Below are 20,670 nucleotides of genomic sequence, written 5' to 3'. Positions count from 1 at the left end.
GTAACCGGTAAGGAAAACATGAATTGCGAGTTTGGAGTAAAATAACTCTAATTATGTATATTTCATCTACAGAATTGCTTTGACAACCAAGCTTAAAGCAATTTTGGAAATCATGAATAATTTCTGATGAATGACTTGCAGATTTTGTTTGGATCAGGTAATTTTTTAGGACAGAATCGAGATCTTTGATAAAGATTGAAAGAAAAAACCACAGGAGCCTGAAATTCTATCTATAATGCTCCAAAATGGCTAAATATAAAAATGACCCCTCCTATATATATAAAAAAAGAACAGGAATGAAACAAAACCGTACCCCGCCCACTTTGTGTAAACAAGAAATTTCGAAAAGCAGCGAAGCATCTCTATACAAGCGGTCTTATTTTGAAGAGGACAAAAAAATCTTCTAGAAACACTGCTTACTGTAAACTGTCTTCCTTTTAACTAACACAAAATCATCATTTTCAATACCTTTTCGTTCATCGCCGAAACCATTGCGTGACGTCACATACATGTACCTGTTTCACAGCCTCGCAGTTAATTTGATGTACTTTCTATTCGATGTGTCATAACAAATTAAGGGTCAAATGCAACATTTTTATAAAAAAACACAGGATTTCCATACCATATCGCAGCGCTCGGGTTATCTGCCATAATAAAAAATAGTCACTATGGAAGTTTCCAATTTTTAAATTTCCCTCCAGTGAATAATGGAGTTACTTCCCCTTTTGTTTATGTTTTTGTTTTGAAAATATTAGTTTAATACATTGACAAACAAATGCAAATATATAATTTTTATTCATGGAAAAATGAACAATAAAATATAGAACATAAACAATATCTTACCTTTATTTTTTTATCGAAGTGAAAGTACATCGAATTAACTGCGAGGCTGTGAAACAGGTACATGTATGTGACGTCACGCAATGGTTTCGGCGATGAACGAAAAGGTATTGAAAATGATGATTTTGTGTTAGTTAAAAGAAAGACAGTTTACAGTAAGCAGTGTTTCTAGAAGATTTTTTTGTCCTCTTCAAAATAAGACCGCTTGTATAGAGATGCTTCGCTGCTTTTCGAAATTTCTTGTTTACACAAAGTGGGCGGGGTACGGTTTTGTTTCATTCCTGTTCTTTTTTTATATATATAGGAGGGGTCATTTTTATATTTAGCCATTTTGGAGCATTATTGATAGAATTTCAGGCTCCTGTGAAAAAACTAGAACTTCTAGGACGGCAACGCTGTGCTTAGTAGATGTACATGTACCTTTATCAAGTTTTCTGCATATTTTTACTTCATCTTTCTCCACCAGACAGGAATTATATTGGATAATTACATCTATGCTTTAGCTGTTTAGTGGATCCAAGACTGGTCACAGGATCAAACCTAGGCAAGATTCAGGTTTAACAGGCTGGTAACATTGCCCGATCGGGCTTACGACATAAAAAGTAATATTTCTTGAAAACTATTAAAGTTAGTTTTTTCAAACTTGGTCCATTTATTAAGCATAACAAATTATACAAATTAGAATAAAAATAGCTTGGTTGCCTTCAGTTTTGGTAGAATTATTGAATCTTGGACGTTTCGACCCCAAGACATTTCGACCCCAAGACATTTCAACCCCAAAATTTAGTTTTCTTGGAAAATTCGACCCCAAAGACACTTCGACCCCAAGACATTTCGACCCCTCAGAAATAGCTGTATGTTTTCATTTTATATTTCTTCCATGTTGCATATTTTAGAAAATATTAATATATAGATGTATATAAACATGCTATTTTTAAATGAATCATACATAAAATACATGTTAGTGAATAAACTGCGCTGACCGGAAAGTTTATTATTGGAACTAATTGAATTATTTCTTCATGTTTAATTTGATAATTTAAGAAGAAAAATTATTATGAAAAATCAGTTTTTAAAAGAATTATATCATGTTTATATGTGAATATAAAAACGTTTACTGTATTTATTGCCAAAGCACAATTAATGTCCTTTGAATATATGCGGCGTAACAAACACGTGCCTCTGATTAGTTCTGATAGAGTTTGATTTGATTATCACACCTATTGATTATATCAATTAATCAGTATATTTGTAAGCACACACATGTGACATGTGACAATTAATGTTTTACAAGCTTAAGGTAAGTGCTGTTAAATGTGATAAGCTTTTATTTAATTTAAAAGCTAACAAAATACCGGCGACTGTTGTTCATCCACGAGTGCGCAAATTTCCCGTGCGCTCAACAAATTTTCAACTTCGTGTAAAAACGTTTTGTGCATTTTATTTTCCTTTTGTAAATTAATTATTTATTTGAGATATGATTGAATTCTATCATAAACCCTAAAAACACGATTTATTTAAGAAATACCTGTGTACATTAGAGAATCTAGGACATGGAAATTCCGAATGCACACATTTCCAGTGCGCAGGCCGATTTTCAATCATGTACAAGACGTAACGCGCAAAAGTATTTTAATTTCCTTTTGAAAAATAATATTTTATGATATATATGTTTGAAGTCAGTCATAAATCACTTCAAAAATACCATTTGTTAAAGAAATACGGGTGTATTTCGGTTATGGTAATTTCCCGCGTGGTCGCCGAATTTCAGTCTCTTATAAAATCGTTTTGCGTTAAAGAATTTTACTTATCCTTCTGAAACTTACTGCCAGTATTATTTATATTATACACAAATGATTTCTGCAATATACCCTACAAAAATACCATTTATTAATAAAATAATGGTGTATTTCGGTAATGGAAATTTTGCGTGAACGTATTTTATTTTCCTTTCGTATTTTATTCATTTATGATATATATGATTGAATTATTTAAAAAAAAAAAAAAACCTTCAAAAATACCTTTAACTTACAAAATACAGGTGTATCCCGGTTATGGAAAATGTATTCCGGTGTATCCCGATTTTTTAGGTGGATTCCCGTTTAATGTGTGACCGAAATCGCTTGAAGTTGCTAAAATCATACTTTTAAAATCATTTAAAATCACGTGTATTTGCTAAAATAATATAGAAAAATGTTATAAGGCTGCCACATTTTCTTTACAGATATGAAATATGATAATAATTTTTTCCCCGTTTTTAACAGAACAGTACTCATATATTCTTATATTTTGCAGTAACGGGGATTTCTTTTTTGATATTTTACAACTGGAAGGAATGTCGTTCATAGAAAAGAATAGAGCAGTTTGTAAATAACAACAATCATATTCTGTATTCTGTAAAGCAAATACTTTATGTGTGCTTCAAAATCGCTTGCGAAAATAACATTAAAGCAATGTGTTGTTTAATTTCCTATTGTTTTCTTTACATTTTCGCCGAAATTAAAGATAATGTTGACACATGTTTATAAATATCCGATGTCACCACAATCGCTTAATTGATTGTTAATTGCAATGCGCACTGCTAATAAATATACACGTGCTGTATATCAACAAACAATTAATCAAGGTGTGATAATCCAATCAAAAGATCACGTTTTTCTGATTATGATTTTAAATATCAATGTAATGAAGATGGTGACATCTTATACTTCTTTGAGTTACATTATAATTATTTATATTTGGATATTTGGTTGAAATAAATAAATAAAGAGGTATTAAAGATGTGACTTTATTAAAGTTGTTTTCATAATTAAAATCAATGCATCGGCCCATGATTTAAAGATCTTGTTTGTTTTTTTTAATATAGCCGTGTACTAAAATAGTCTTTAAGATGATTTGAAAATATAAATAAACACCAAGTATGAAAATATGTTATATAAAGGTTATTTTAAGATAGATAATCAGAACGGTTTGTTCTTAAATTATTTACGTAATAAACGCGGCTGATACATAAATCCCGTTATTTTCGTTAATAAAAAAAAAATATAGACGATGATTATTTCGTTATTGTGAGATAAAAATCACTCATTTCTCATATGAAGTCGGTACTAACAAAGTCTTTAAGAAATTAGAAAAAGAATTTTAGAAAATAAAGAAATTTAGACAAATATGGCTCAATTTCGTCAACAAAAATCTTATTTTCGCGAAAATAACCGTATTTTAACTTTTTGCTAATTAAGCGTTATAACATTTTGAAATTGCTCAATTATCTATAGATTAAAGCTTAATTATAATAATGACGGCATTCTTAGATGTTTTCTGGTATATCATTGAATGGGGTCGAAATGTCCAAGGAGTTGGGGTTGAAATGTCTTGGGGTCGAATTGTCTCTTGGGGTTGAAATGTCTTGGGGTCGAAATGTCTTGCTAGCGAATTATTTCCCCTTTTCAGATTTTTATGACGCTTAATCTTTGAAGTCCAAAAAAATATGTTCTAATGCTAAGTTTAAAACAAAAAAAAGTGTTCAATGGCTTTCTAATGCTCTAAATTATTGCGCTAGTACATGAATGTTTACATTTTACTCTGCTTTCACTTACAACATCATAGAGAAATGTTAGTTTTAAAAAAAATGCTCATACATCTGCACTAGAAACGAAGTATGAACCCTAAATATATAGAATAAAGGTATTGGCGCACAAGTTTGGAGCAATAGAAAGCCATTGAAACTTTTTCTGTTATAAACATTGCATTAAAACATAAGTATTTTGGACTTTAAAAATTATGCATCATTAAAATCTGAAAAAGGGAAGTAATTCTAACAAAACTGAAGGCAACAAAGTTACTTCTATCTTGATAAGCATCATATGTTATGCTTAATAAATGGACCAAGTTTGAAAGAAATATCTCTATTATTTTTCAAGAAATATCACTTTTTATGTCTTAAGCCCGATCGGGCAATGTTACCAGCCTGTTTAACTTATATCATATTGTCATATTTGTTTTATTAGTTTATACTAATTTATTTTAGGTTGATTGTGAAGCAAGTTCTACAACTCGTATTTATCACTTGATTATTTCACGAATTAGCCATAAATTAAAATATAACTTACATTTATCGAAAGGGGATTCAATTCCTCATTAATCTATGTTAAAATTATCAAATAATATCCAAAATTATGAATTTTCTGGTGATTTAAACCTTTGTATGTACTGTACTCGATCAACATTTACCATGTGTTTACATGCCTTATAAAACCAATAACTTTACATGACTGTCACAGTGTACTGTGATTTAACTTCCATTATTTTGGTCCTTCAAAGTTTTGACATTTAGATTGCCCGTCACAAATATAAAACAATCTGAACGTCGAATTATTTTGACTATCTTGACACCTTATTCCTGATGAAATGCATCACCACGAGGATATGAAAGAAGCATAGCTGTCCAGGCATTAAGGTGTGTAGGAAAAATATGGGGTTCCATGAGGCAGTTGTCCTTTGGTCATTGGTTCTGGGGGATGAAAGTCCACTGAAGCTGTAGCCGGAGATTTATTTTGGCTATTTTTCATGAAAGATAGCACTACAGTTGGACTACAAAGATACTTATTTCAGGATGCAAAAGTTTAAGAGAACCAGCAATCAAAATCCATTTCTTTAATAGACCATGTAGCCTTCAAAATGTTTGAACACTTCAAAATTTAGATTAGATTTAATTATTTCATGTACAGCTTTTAAAAAATTGAATAAATATTTTTTTCTGATATGTTGAAATTGCGTGAGAAAAGTTGGTATGTGCATGAGAGCATGATTCTGACCTGAAATATGTGACTCTCATGCCCAATGCGTGAGACTTGACAGGTATGAAGAAGAGGCCCTCTAATGCTGAGTACCAAGCAAGGGAGCTGCTGTTACCATTTGTCACGTCTTTGGTATGACGCGGCTGGGGATCGAACCCACGACTTTCTGCACTCAAAGCGGACGCTCTACCGCTAGGCTGTCGAGGTGGTTAATTTGTTTTATTATCAAACCTATATGCCTAACTTCAAGTGTTAACTACATTTATATGATCTTGGTTTCTTTATTAAGTATTTGTTTAAAGCACTTCAAAAGCATAAACTTCTGTAGCTAATGTATATTAATATAATTGCTAATATAACTGCAATATTTATACACTTGTGACTAGTTCAGTAGTTGAATAATTTGACAGACAGTAGTAGGTACTATATTGCCTGAGGTTCAATTAAAGGATTGAGGGCAATTAGTTTTGACTATTGACCATTTCACTGGCATGCCATTTAGTGCTTTATTACTGTACATGACATCTATAATTTACATTGTACATGGCGTCTGATATGCATGCATACACACTTGACTATTGCACACTTAGTTTGCAATTATCCATTTCCAACAGCTTTAAGTATTTGGGGCTAGCCTTGGTGGGTTTACCACTGGAATTGGTCAAAGGACCCATTAAATGTCTAAACTGTCTAATAAAGTATTTAGATGTTTCAGTATGGATAGGAACAGTTTCAATGAAAATTTTTTTAAACAAAATAAACAGTTTTTCCAGTTTTCTCAAATGATATAAATATATAAAACCTTGCATGAGTCTTTATCATGATGTGACCTTGCACACTTGGCATTCTTCTCGAGATTTTAGCGCTAATTACAGAGTTACAGCCCTTGAAGCCCGCCCGCTTAGCTCAGTAGGTAAAAGCGTTGGTCTACGGATCGCAGGGTCGCGAGTTCGATCCTTGGGCGGGGCGTATGTTCTCCGTGACTATTTGATAAACAACATTGTGTCTGAAATCATTAGTCCTCCACCTCTGATTCATGTGGGAAAGTTGGCAGTTACTTGCGGAGAACAGGTTTGTACTGGTACAGAATCCAGGAACACTGGTTAGGTTAACTGCCCGCCGTTACATGATTGAAATACTGTTGAAAAACGGCGTTAAACCCAAAACAAACAAATCCCTTGAAATAGCCAAAATAGAAGATTTTTTGTTTTAGATGCTCAAAGCTCACAGACACATTCTAGTTCCAGTTTTCTTGAAAATACGCTTTTTCACTTAAGACCTTTTATTTCTGGGACGTCAATGTAATTATTTTAATGACAGATCTGTAGTATAAATTGAAGGTTGATATGTTAACAAGTGACGGGTAAATTCTAAATACGTATAATTGTCTTTTTCTATTATTATCACAGGTAAAACTAGGATTAAGTGGAAGATATAAATCTGAAGTAAAGACAAGATGGAGTACTGTAAAAATGGCACAGAGTTCACTGACATTTGGATTGATGAGGGAATAAATCAGTGTTTCCTGGACACTATAACATCATCCATTCTATTTGTTTTCTTATTTATATTCGGTTGTGTTCAGTGTTCTATGTACAGAAAGTATGCTACTAAAATTGACAAGAAATATGTCAACTCAAATTTTGGTTCAGTGTTGCAAATATTTTTGACTGTGCTGTTAATGCTAGAATCACTATCTCATATCATAACGAAAGATTTGATGAAAGAAAATGGAGGAATTGTTGGTGTAGACATTCTTACGTTTCTATGTTTATTTCTTGCCTGGTCAAGCACTTTGAAAATTCTGTCTTTGGAACGGAAGCAGATGCTTCCAACAATACCAACTCGTGGACATGGATTGCTACTTCTTGTGTTTTGGACCTTGGCATTTATCAGAGAAAACATGGCATTTATCAGTTGGTGGAGTCACTCTTGGTTTTGGTATCTGAGGAGGTATTTGTAAACAAAATTTTGTTTGTAAAAATGGTTAATTAGAGATTTATGTAAGTGTAGCTGTCAATTAAAAAGCTACTCATATTTTATGTCATTTAATATTAAATAAACATTATATTTGTAACAGTGGATAATATTTTTTGATCTGATTTGGTTGAGAAATCTATCTTTTTATTCTCTCACACCAATCTTTCAAGTATTATGGACAAATGTGGGTTATGTTTGCCAAAACTGCTGTCTGTATTATTTTTCAGTGATGTAGATCATGCAGAGTTTGTCCTGTGGATAATAAGGTACTCCTGTACCACACTTCTATTCCTGCTCGGTCTGAAAGCTCCAGGATTACCACTCCATAGTTATAGAGCCCTGCAGTCAGAAGATGACAAAACGGTATGTTTTTAACTGATATCTTTATTTAAAAACTTCTCTTTCATTTGCTTTTTTGATGGCAGAAGAACTTGTTTGTTCCTCCTCAAGGCATTATTAAGGTACTGATGGGCACCTGTGTAGAACCATAAGCATTACAAAGTCAGCTTAATGGCTCAAAGAGCTCTCTTCGTTAAAGTTACTGGCCTGTAGTTGGAGTGAAATATTTAACCTGCACATTTTGACAAGTAAAAAAGAAATAAATGAAGAAAAGTTTGCAGAAATAAACAAAAATATAAATATTTCCACAGAATATTCAAAAGAAAATGAAAATAATTAAAAAACATAAGTTGTTTTATTTAGATATTCTACGATTGCATTTTTAGCTCGACTATTCGAAGAATAAGTAGAGCTATCCTACTCACCATAGTCGGCGTCGGCGTCACACCTTGGGTTAAGTTTTTTGTAACAGTCCACATTTTGACAAAGTCTTTTGAGATAAAGCTTTGAAACTTTCAACACTTGTTTACCATCATCATGTCCAGTTATAGGCAAGAGCACATAACTCCATCAAGGATTTTGGCTGAATTATGGCCCCTTTTGACTTAGAAATCATGGTTAAGTTTTTCGTACCAGTTCATATTTTGACAAAGTCTTTTGAGATAAAGCTTTGAATCTTTCAACACTTGTTTACCATCACCATGTCCAGTTATAGGCAAGAGCACATAACTCCATCAAGGATTTTGGCTGAACTATGGCCCTTTTTGACTTAGAAATCTGGGTTAATATTTCGTACCAGTTCATATTTTGACAAAGTCTTTTGAGATAAAGCTTTGAAACTTTCAACACCTGTTAACCACCACCATGTCCAGTTATAGGCAAGAGTACATAACTCCATCAAGGATTTTGGCTGAATTATGGCCCTTTTTGACTTAGAAATCTTGGTTAAGTTTTTCGTACCAGTTCATATTTTTTGTAAAGTGTTTGACATATGGCTTTGAAACTTTTTTCACTTGTTTAGTATAATAGTCTCTATCTGTAGGAAAGAGAACATAACTCTGTCATCTATTTTGGCTGAATTATGGCCCATTTTGGACTTTGAAATTGGTTCTGTTTTCATACAAGTCCATGTTTTGTCAAAACTATTTGACATATGGCTTTTAAACTTTGAACACTTGTTTATCATTATGATTTCCATCTGTAGGCAAGAGTACATAACTATTTTGACTGAATTATGGCCCTTTTTGGACTTTGAAATTGGCTCATATATTGCCATTTAGTGCAAGACTTATCGAAATCAAAGTGATACAGGAACATTGTTTGTCTAATCTATTTATTTCTTTTGTCTGAATATCCGTGGAAATATTTTGACAACATTCTTCAATCAATTCTTCGAATAGTCGAGCGCACTGTCATCAGACAGCTCTTGTATATGGGATCTTCTTACATTTCAAAGGTAAGAAAATGCTATCTGTCAGTGAAATATACATGGATCGATCCATTTTTGCATGCAGTAACTTGGTCGTCATTCAACTGTCTGTCTGTCTCCAGAGTGCAAACCTCTGCATAACAAACAGATTTCAGTATTTGCTTAGGTGTTTACATTAAACATATTTTTTGCATTTTCTGAAGTTGAAAATTTTTCTAAATAAGGGAGATAAATCAGGCAGACATGAGGGGTCTACATGGAGTAATGTTCTCAAGAAATTAAAGCTGATGGCACCATATGTGTGGCCTAAAGGAAGCTGGTGGCGGCAGTTGATTGTGCTTGGATGTATCTTGATACTTGCAGCTGGAAGAGGCATTAATGTGTTTGTACCAATCTACAATAAATATATTGGTAATTATCTGTAGTGATCTAATGACAGTTGATTGCATTCATTTGTAGTGTAAAATTTGAAGTGCATTTCAGCCTGTGAATAACAAATTTCAAAGATAAAATGAAAGCGAATTTCACATGCTTTTTGTGGGGGATTTAGTTGAATGGATTCAGACACCACAAAAATTAGTTTTCTACAAATGATAATGATTTATCAAATTGAATGTAAATCTTGATAGAAAATAAGTTGTCAAATAAAAATGTGATTGCAATTTATGTCACATTTTTAGCTTGACTATTCTAAGAAAAGGGGAGCTATCCTACTCGCCCCAGCGTCGGCGTGAGCGTCACACAAATGTTAAAGTTTGCGTACCACCCCAAATATTTTCAAAAGTTTTTTAGATATTGCTTTCATATTTTGCATACTTGTTTGCCATCATGACCCCAGTCTGTAAAAAAGAGGAGGCAACTCTATCAAGCATTTTGACTGAATTATGGCCCCTTTCGACTTAGAATAAATGTAAAAGTTTGTGTACCACCCCAAATATTTTCAAAGTCCATTGAGATATTGCTTTCATATTTTGCATACTTGTTTACCATCATAACCCCAGTCTGTAAAAAGGAGGAGGCAACTCTATCAAACATTTTGACTGAATTATGGCCCCTTTTCGACTTAGAATAAATGTTAAAGTTTGCGTACCACCCCAAATATTTTCAAAGTCCATTGAGATATTGCTTTCATATTCTGCATACTTGTTTACCATCATGATCCCAGTCTGTAAAAAGGAGGAGGCAACTATCAAGCATTTTGACTGAATTATGGCCCCTTTTCGACTTAGAATAAATGTTAAAGTTTGTGTACCGCCCCAAATATTTTCAAAGTCCATTGAGATATTGCTTTCATATTTTGCATACTTGTTTACCATCATAACCCCAGTCTGTAAAATGGAGGAGGCAACTCTTTCAAGCATTTTGACCATATTATGGCCCCTTTTCGACTTAGAATATGCTTATTGTAATGTTAAAGTTTTACTCATAGCTTATATTATACTATCAAGCACTGAGAATAGTCGAGTTTCTTTTTCTAGGTCAATTACCAACCTCACTCCCGTAACTCTGACATGAATTTTGGCCAAATTATGCCCCCTTTTGGACTTAGAAAATCCTGGTTAAAGTTTTACATGCAAGTTATTAAATTGAAACTTCACATGTGTCTTCGGCGTTATAAAACTAGGTGATAGCGTCAAGTCCAATAGCTCTGACATGCATTTTGGCCAAATTATGCCCCTTTTGGACATAGAAAACCCTGGTTAAAGTTTTGTGTGCAAGTACATATAGCTATTACTTAAAGGCCTATAGATTTGAAACTTATTTTTTTTTTTCTAGGTCAATTACCAACCTCACTGGGTCAAGTCCCATAACTCTGACATGTATTGTGGGCAAATTATGCCCCCTTTTGGCCTTAGAAAATTCTGGTTAAAGTTTTGCATGCAAGTTACTGTCTGCAAAACAAATGCAGATATTAAATTGAAACTTCACATGTGTCTTCAATGTTATAAAACTAGTTGATTGCATCAAGTCCAATAACTCTAACATGCATTTTGGCCAAATCATGTCCCTTTTTGAACATAAAGCTTCATAGGGTGATAGGACTTACAGAGTAGATGACCCCTATTGTTTTTAGGGTCACTCAATCAAAGATCAAGGTCACAGGGTTCATCTGCCTGTTACACTGTCTTCATTTTCAATCAATAACTGGAGAACCATTTGACCTAGAATCTTCAAACATCATTAGGTGATAGGGCTTACAAAGTAGATGATCCCTATTATTTTTGGGGTTACTCGTTCAAAGGTCAAGGTCACAGGAGCCTGAACATAGAAAACCGTTCCTGATCAATAACTTGACAACCACTTGACCCAGAAACTTCATAGGGTGATTGGAATGTAGAGAAGATGACCCCTATTGATTTTTGGGTCACAGAGCGCATGGAAGTCTCGCTTCAAGGTCAAGGTCACACTTAGGGGTCAAAGGTCATCACTCTGTAACTCTTGAACCCCTTGAAGGATTTCGAAGAAACTTGACACAAATGTTTATCACATCGAGGCGATGTGCAGAGGGCATGCTCTGGATGGCTAGCTACAAGGTCAAGATCACACATAGGGGTCAAAGGTCATACCTTTGGGCATATATTGCTCCGCATTGCGGTGCTCTTGTTAAATATATTTAAACATAACAAAGGGGTTATACAGAAGCAGAATAATTTCACGAGGGCTTGGTCTGAGTGGATTACAACTGATTCGGAGTGTTTGATTTTATTAAAACTCGGTGCTTCTATGTATTATTTCTTCTGTGGGTATTTTTTTTTGCAAATTTTAATATTTCTAATTCCTGTTTTGTACATTTAATAGTAAACAGTTAAAAACTTTGAGTTTCCTAATTCCTTCAAGTTTTGTTTTATAAAGTTTTGTTTTATAGAATAAATTAACCTAATAGATTCTAAATTACATTATGAACAATGTAACTTATGATCATTGATTATTTCCTTTATTGTTTTAGTGAACAGTTTAACTTATGAGCAAAAGGCAACGATTACGGGTCTGTTCGGAGTACAGGTACCAGAATTCCGGTGGGATTTTATCTGTATTTACAGTGCTCTTCTCTTCTTCAAAGGCAGTAGTACAGGTTTGTTTTATTTATTCTTTAGGATAAGTTTAGTTTCAACAGAATGTCAATTATGGTGTGATGTTGACATAACCTGTGTTTATGTGTTTTGAATTAGTATGACTTGTATGCAATAAAAGACACATACTGATGAATACCTATTGCTTTTGCCCTGTCCATCTGTCCATCTATCCGTCACACTTCATTTCCGATCAATATCTGGAAAGCCATTTAGGGTGGTAGGGCTTATGGCGTAGACAGTCCCTATTGTTTTGGGGGTTACTCCTTTTAAGGTCAAGGTCACAGGGGTCTGAACATGGAAAACCAATTTCCGATCAATAACTTAAGAACCACTTGACCCAGAATGTTGAAACTTCATAGGATGATTGGACATGCAAAGTAGATGACCACTATTGATTTTGGGGTCAATCTATTAAAGGTCAAGGTTACAGGGGCATGAATATGGAAAATCATTTCCGATCAATAACTAAAGAACCACTTGACCCAGAATGTTGAAACTTCATAGGATGATTGGACATGAACAGTAGATGACCCCTTTTGATTTTGAGGTCACTCTATTGAAGGTCAAGGTCACAGAACATGACAAGCCATTTCTGATCAATAACTTGAGAAGCATTTGACCAAGAAGCTTCAAACTTCATAGGATGATAGGACTAACAGATTAGATGACCCCTATAGTTTTTGAGGTCACTCAAGCAAAGGTCAAGGTCAAGGTCACAGGGGCATCTGTCCTTTACACTTTATTTTTGACCAATAACTGAAGAACCATTTGACCTAGAACCTTCAATCTTCATAGGGTGATAGGGCTTAGGGAGTAGGTGACCCTATAGTTTTTGGGGTTACTCAATGAAAGGTCAAGGTCACAGGGGCCTGAACATTGAAAACCCGTTTCTGATCAATAACTTAAGAATAACTTGACCCAGAATGGTAAAACTTCATAGGATGAATGGACATGCAGAGTCGATAACCACTAGTGATATTTGGGTCACTTGATCAAGGATCAGGATCACAGGGGCCAGAACATGGAAAACTGTTTCTGATCAATAACTTTAAAACCATTTGACCCAGAACATTCAAACATCATAGGGTGGTAGGACTTATGGAGTAGATGACACTTTTTGTTTTTGGCGCACTCAAGCAAAGGTCAAGGTCACAGGGGTCAGAACATGGAAAACCGTTTCCAGTCTGTAACTTGAGAACCACTAGTCCCAGAACATTGAAACTTAACGGGATGATATGACATGCCAAGTAGATGATCCCTATTGCAACCAACCATCAATGTCTCTTTGACTTTCGCTCCTGTCCCGTATTGACTTCTTGCCTATTACTACTATGCTATGGGGGAGACATGCGGTTTCTACAAAGGCATCTTCTAGTTCCAAGTGGTTGAAAACATGGCAACCAAAGGGTTGACCAATTTTATATATAGTATTTCCTATATGCATAGAGTGGAAACCTAAAAAATCTTTTCAGAAAAATGCTGACCCAATTTCAAAATAATTTCACAGACATTTTCCATGTACGACACTCTACCAGAGATTGTTCAAGCAATCTAAGAAACTCAGATTAGCAATCTAGCACCTTTTGTTTATTATGCTACTCTGACTACTCTAGCTACTGTACAGGTTGTCCTCAGTGACCATACTTGTAACACCATTGTCCAGTTTAATATTATCAAAGTCAGAACAGGGTTATAAAGACTCTTTATTGAAATTTTAGCTGATATTAAGTTCTGTGAAGTTTGACTTTACTAAGTTGCAGTACAGATCTTGTGCAGATACTTAAGAGCAGTTTCACATGTTCTGTTCCTTCGTGAACTATTTTCAGAATCGGGGCAATTGTCTTTGAAATATTTTATATTATACCTGATTTGTGCACTAAACTTATCTAAATAGAGAAACAAAAGATTGTATAATACATTTCAGGTGGTTCTGGTTTTTTGAATAACATGCGGACATTCTTGTGGATTCCTGTACAGCAGTATACCACACGGAGAGTACAAGTCAAGCTATTTTCGCATCTGCATAGGTAAAACATGTTTTATATTGTTTTGTTAGTTCATATAAATCTAAACAGGTTTCTCTAAAGCTACTTGGCCTGATGCTTTCAATTTTCTTACATATATTCAGCATCACAAGATGACCTCACAGGAAAAAATTACATAATTTTAACTTTCATTTTCTTACAATTATACTCCTTTTTAACTAAGAATTTCTGGTTAAAGTTTTACATGTAAGCAGGTTCTCAAAAACTGCTGAGCCAAATTCTTTCATATAAGTGTTTGGCATCATGAGGTGGTCTCATGGGAGAAGTAACATAACTCTAGCTTGTCTTTTGTCAAAATTATGCACCTTTTTTAACATAAACATTTTGTGACAACTTGTGTTATTACATGTTTGATGTCACGGGAATGAAATAAAGCCATTACATAAAAATGATAATACCCTTGTGTAATAAGCTTTGACGTTGACGTCATTTAAAGTATAGGAAACGTTTGTCAAATTGACTTGTTTAAAATAGTTTAAAGAAAGTAGAATTTCTGATGTTTCAGCAGGAAAAGCTAACATTTGATGAAAAGAATATAAATTTGTGACTTTCCACATTGAATTTATTAAACTCGTTGAATAAAACTTATAAAATGCTCTGTTGAGCTTTGCATTTTACTATCTTATTCAACTCATTTAATAAATTCAATATGGAAAGAAACTCAATATCCTCTATGTAATAAGTTACTTGATCAAATGCTCTCAGATTCTCTACACTTATTTAGCATCATAGGGTGACCTTATATGGCAAGTTCCATAACCCTGGCTTACACTTTAGCAAAATTATGTCCCCTTTTCATCCTTAAGAATTTTGCTAAAACTTTATTTTTTTTAGCTGGTGATAGGTGAAAAGGCTTCAAATAGTCAAATGCACTGCCATTAGACAGCTCTTGTATTTTATGGCAAAAAGTATGTTTTTTGTAGGTAAAGCCCTGTGTCTGTGGCCATGAAATTTTTTAACATGCTGCTTTTTCTATCCCAGTAAGATAGCTGTGCAGTTTTATAAAAATCTTGTAGAGTAGAGTCAGAATCGCAACTTCTTAATCAAAATTATAAAAAAAGAAATTTCAAATTTACTTTTGAAACACAAAGGCGGTCGCATTAAATAATAGACATTGTGAATAACTAAGAATATAACTGACATCAATTCAAGAAATTTTCTTGTGTATACATATACTTGGAATTTAGATATCTTTCCAAAATATAGTCCATTCATTCTATATGAGATGCACCTCTTTCATGCATTGGATCTCAATAAAAACTCAAAATGTTTTTAGCGTGATTCGAAGAAAACTTAAAATAGTTATTTACTATCAAAGTCAGGAGAAACAGTCCATATAACTCTGATATGAATTTTGACAAAGTTATGCTCCTTTTTAACTTAGAATTATTTGTTTAAGGTTATTGTTGAAGTCAAATATCTCTGTTACTATCAAAGCTTTAGATTTGAAACTTGAAATAGTTATTTACTTTCAAAGTCTACACATGGAGAAACAATCCCCATAACCCTGTTTGAATTTCGACAGAGTTTTAATGTTATTAATGTAGGAGTATTTATTTAGATTGGATATAATGTTGTTATTTCAGTTTATCATTGAGTTGGCACCTAAAGAGAAAGACAGGTGAAATTCTTCGGGTCGTTGACAGAGGGACAAACAGTATAAATAACCTTCTCAAGTGAGTGTAAAGTAGATGACAGGAGATAGATTATGTATAAAATCAAGTAGCACTAGTCGAACATTGTAATGAAGTAGTACTAATATGAACATTACTTAGAGACTGACTGCAACGCAGTAACTGCACTTCATTGTATGATGTTCAAAGTAGTCACTGTAAATTGTTGTACTTCACTGTATAATGCTTTACAAAGTAATCATTATAAATCACTGCATTTTACTGAATAATTTTGCTCATTATATATTGCTAGTGGTTGGTAGCTTTAACAAAAACATGTATTTACTTCCAATTTTGTAGAAACTTATGCCAAATGATGATACATGTATATTTTTCTTTTTCAGCTATGTAGTCTTTCAGATTTTACCAACTATAGTGGATATATTGATAGCCATAGTGTACTTTATCACAGCATTTAACTATATATTTGGACTGGTTGTGTTTCTAGCTATGGCACTATACCTAGGTAAGTGCTTATTCAAGTGACTTGTTGAAAATACATGTTATTGATGGGATATAATAAAGGTGATGTGTTCACTCCTGTATATATTATTATCCCCCGCCGATGAAATCGGGAGGTGGGTATTGAAATGGCGTTGTCCGTCCGTCCGTCTGTCCATCCGTCTGCAGCCATTTCTCAGTAACTAGCAGGTAGAATTTCATGAAACTTGTTCCACTTGATATATAATTGATTTGGAGTGTAAACTAGATATTATTTTGATTTTATAACATTGATTCTGATATGTTTTTGTAAAGAAAGTGGATAGTACAGGAAAGTACAAGTGCAAATATGTTGCCAGAAAGAGGTTGACATTACATCAGTGTGACCTTACTTTAACATTTGACATGGCATTAAGGTTACATATCGGTAATATTTCCTTACCAATAATCAGTATTTCTAGGATTTTGTTTAACGGCATTCAGTGGATTAATCCGTTCCTTGTATTTGTCTGTGGTTCTACCCAGGTGTCAATAAACTGTATATCATACAAGTTATGGAAGTTTCTGTCTCTAAAACTAATGCAAATACTGGATTGAAATTTCAGATAGATAGATATTTTAACATTTAGGGGAACATTCCTGATTCTGGAACAAGGATTCGGAAAGTCGAGCACTGGCTGTCTTACGGACAGCTCTTGAGTATATAGTCAGTTATCACTAAACAATGGTAAATTTTACAAACCCCTTTTTATATTTAAAGTAATAGTGTTATATTTGTTGGATGCAGTGTTCAGTAGCATAGATTTATTTTGTTTTTAAAGTAAGTGAACCTTCGACAATTGGCTAGCCTGAATGGCAGATTAGAATTCAGTATATTATTTTTTAAAAAGTTGATTAATGAAGAAAAACAAAACTTTTGAAAACAGCGTTAAGTAATTCAGATATTTCAGCACACTGTAATGTTTAGGTTTCTCAGTGTTATCATGACATCTCTTTTCAGCTGTAACTGTGTGGGTCACAGAGTGGAGGACAAAATATCGCCGAGAGATGAATCTTCTTGACAATGAAACCAATTCAAAAGCAGTTGATTCACTTCTTAACTTTGAAACTGTAAGTTGATCATCCTTCTTTACTTTGAATTAGTAAGTTGATTATCATTCTAAATTATTCTTAACTTTGAAACTGTAAGTTGATCATCCTTCTTTACTTTGAATCAGTAAGTTGATTATCATTCTTAACTTTGAAACTAAGTTCATCATCTTTCATTTCTTTAAAACTGTAATTGATCAGCCTTCTTTACTTTGAAACTGTAAGTTGATCTGCCTATGAAAATGTAAATTGACTGTCCTTCTTTTATCTGAAACTGTAAGTTGATCATCATTCTTCAACGTTGATTACTATTATCAGTATTTCAAATGTAAAACGGTCTTTTGAAAAGTCTTAATTTGCAAATTTATGGTGAGTTTAATATTTCTTTGGTTAATATTTCATGGGTTAAAGTAGTTGTACACAAGGTAACCTTTATTGCATACAAGAATGATAAAATGTCTTTGTCTTCATTTTTTAGCGCATCTGATTTTTTAATCCCCCGCCGTGGCGGAGGGATTATAGGAATGGTCTGCGTCCGTCCTTCCGTCCGTCCGTCTTTCCGTCCGTCCTTCCGTCCGTAACAAAATCGTGTCCGGTCCATATCTCCTAAACCCCTTGAAGGATTTTCATGAAACTTGGGTCAAATGATCACCTCATCAAGACGATGTGCAGAACCCATGAGACAGCCTTGTCGGTTCAAGGTCAAGGTCACAACTCAAGGTCAAAGGTTTGAGCCTGCCATTTTGTGTCCGCTCTATATCTCCTAAACCCCTTGAAGGAATTTTATAAAACTTGGGTCAAATGATCACCTCATCAAGAGGATGTGCAGAACCCATGAGTCAGCCATGCCGGCTCAAGGTCAAGGTCACAACTCAAGGTCAAAGGTTTTAGCCTTCCATTTTGTGTCCGCTCTATATCTCTTAAACCCCTTGAAGGAATTTTATAAAACTTGGGTCAAATGATCACCTCATCAAGACGATGTGCAGAACCCATGAGTCAGTCATGCCAGCTCAAGGTCAAGGTCACAACTTAGGGTCAAAGGTTGAACCTTCCATTTTGTGTCTGCTCTATATCTCCTAAACCCCTTGAAGGATTTTCATCAAACTTGGGTCAAACGATCACCTCATCAAGGTGATGTGCAGAACTTATAAGTCAGCCATGTTGGCTCAAGGTTAAGGTCACAACTGAAGGTCAAAGGTTTAAGCCTTCCATTTCGTGTCCGCTCTATATCTCCTAAACCCCTTGAAGGAATTTTATAAAACTTAGGTCAAATGATTACCTCATCAGAACGATGTGCAGAAATTATGAGTCAAGCATGCCAGCTCAAGGTCAAGGTCACAACTAAGGGTCGAAGGTTTGAGCCTTCCATTTGGTGTCCACTCTGTATCTCCTTAACCCCTTGAAGGATTTTCATCAAACTTGGGTCAAATGATCACCTCATCAAGAACTCATGAGTCAGCCATGTCAACTGAAGGTCAAGGTCACAACTGAAGGTCAAAGGTTTCAGCTCTGTATCTCCTAAACCCCTTGAAGGATTTTCATGAAACTTTGGTCAAATGATCACCTCATCAAGACGTTGTGCAGAATTCATGAGTCAGCCATGTCAGTTGAAGGTCAAGGTCACAGCTAAAATCAGGGGTTTTACCCTTTCACTATCCATAGCAGTGGCGGGGGATTTAGCTGTCTTTCAGACTGCCTTGTTGAAAAAGAAATGATGAGTTATTGTCATCACTTGATCGGCGTCAGCGTTGCCTAGTTAAGTTTTATGTTTAGGTCAGCTTTTCTCCTAAACTATCAAAGCTATTGCTTTAAAACTTGCAATACTTGTTCGCCATCAATAGCTGACTCTGTACAGCAAGAAACATAACTCCATCCTGCTTTATGCAAGAATTATGGCCCCTTTTGGACTTAGAAAATATCATATTTCTTGGTTAAGGTTTTGTGTTTAGGTCAATTTTTCTTCTTAACAGTCAAAGCTGTTGCTTGAAAACTTGGAGCATTATTCGCCTTTAAAAGCTGACTCTGCACAGCAAGTACCGTAACTCTACATTGCTTTTTTGCAAGAATTATGGCCTCTTTTGGATATTACTACTGAATTATTATTTCAGGTAAAATATTATGGTGCGTCCGACTTTGAAGTTGAAAGATACAATAAAGCTATTCTCAAATACCAGGTAAGTTCTTCAACTTTCATTTTAAAGAGATATTCAGGTATTGCTTCATATTAGATTTTATGAAAAAATCCATTGATTAGGATTTAAAAGCATGTTTTAATGTTTGATTTCTTGAAGTTTTGAATACTTATTATGCCCCCCTTCGAAGAAGGAGGGGTATATTGTTTTGCAGATGTCGGTCGGAATGTAGACCAATCCGTTTCCGGATGATAACTCAAGAACGCTTGGGCCTAGGATCATGAAAGTTGATAGGGAGGTTGGTCATCACCAGCAGATGACCCCTATTGATTTTGAGGTCTGTATGTCAAAGGTCAAGGTCACAGTGACCCTGAATAGTAAAACGGGATCCGGATGATAACTCAAGAACACTTGGGCCTAGGATCATGAAAGTTGATAGGGAGGTTGGTAATGACCAGCAGATGACCCCTATTGATTTTGAGGTCAGTATGTTAAAGGTCAAGGTCACAGTGACCCTGAACAGTAAAACGGTTTCCGGATGATAACTCAAGAACACTTGGGCCTAGGATCATGAAAGTTGATAGGGAGGTTGGTAATGACCAGCAGATGACCCCTATTGATTTTGAGGTCAGTAGGTTAAAGGTCAAGGTCACAGTGACCCTGAACAGTAAAACGGTTTCTGGGTGATAACTCAAGAGCGCTTAGGCCTAGGGTCAAGAAAGTTGATAGGGAGGTTGGTCATGACCAGCAGATGACCCCTATTAATTTTGAGGTCAGTATGTCAAAGGTCAAGGTCACAGTGACCAGGAACAGTAAAACGGTTTCCAGGCAA

At 34.5% G+C, this 20,670-nt stretch overlaps 1 protein-coding gene across 3 annotated transcripts in view; it reads left to right on the top strand.

Moving 5' to 3' along the window:
- LOC123531520 (ATP-binding cassette sub-family B member 6-like) overlaps window positions 1–20,670 on the top strand; it is a 38,556-nt gene that overhangs the window by 741 nt on the left and 17,145 nt on the right. The window contains exons 1-10 of one of the 3 annotated variants that reach the window (XM_053517509.1): window positions 7–157; window positions 7,046–7,589; window positions 7,844–7,979; window positions 9,609–9,795; window positions 12,332–12,457; window positions 14,383–14,485; window positions 16,090–16,179; window positions 16,521–16,642; window positions 17,618–17,727; window positions 19,815–19,880. In XM_053517509.1, coding sequence (XP_053373484.1) covers window positions 7,093–7,589; window positions 7,844–7,979; window positions 9,609–9,795; window positions 12,332–12,457; window positions 14,383–14,485; window positions 16,090–16,179; window positions 16,521–16,642; window positions 17,618–17,727; window positions 19,815–19,880 — 1,437 coding nt within the window. In that variant the 5' untranslated portion in view covers window positions 7–157; window positions 7,046–7,092. Of the gene's footprint in view, window positions 1–6; window positions 158–1,211; window positions 1,385–7,045; window positions 7,590–7,843; window positions 7,980–9,608; window positions 9,796–12,331; window positions 12,458–14,382; window positions 14,486–16,089; window positions 16,180–16,520; window positions 16,643–17,617; window positions 17,728–19,814; window positions 19,881–20,670 lie in introns of those variants that run through there. The other 2 variants (XM_053517510.1, XM_053517511.1) reach the window with 2 other exon arrangements.

Source organism: Mercenaria mercenaria, chromosome 11 (genome assembly GCF_021730395.1).
Source record: "Mercenaria mercenaria strain notata chromosome 11, MADL_Memer_1, whole genome shotgun sequence".
Lineage (NCBI taxonomy): Eukaryota > Metazoa > Mollusca > Bivalvia > Venerida > Veneridae > Mercenaria > Mercenaria mercenaria.
This window is presented reverse-complemented; position numbering and strand designations above follow the sequence as displayed.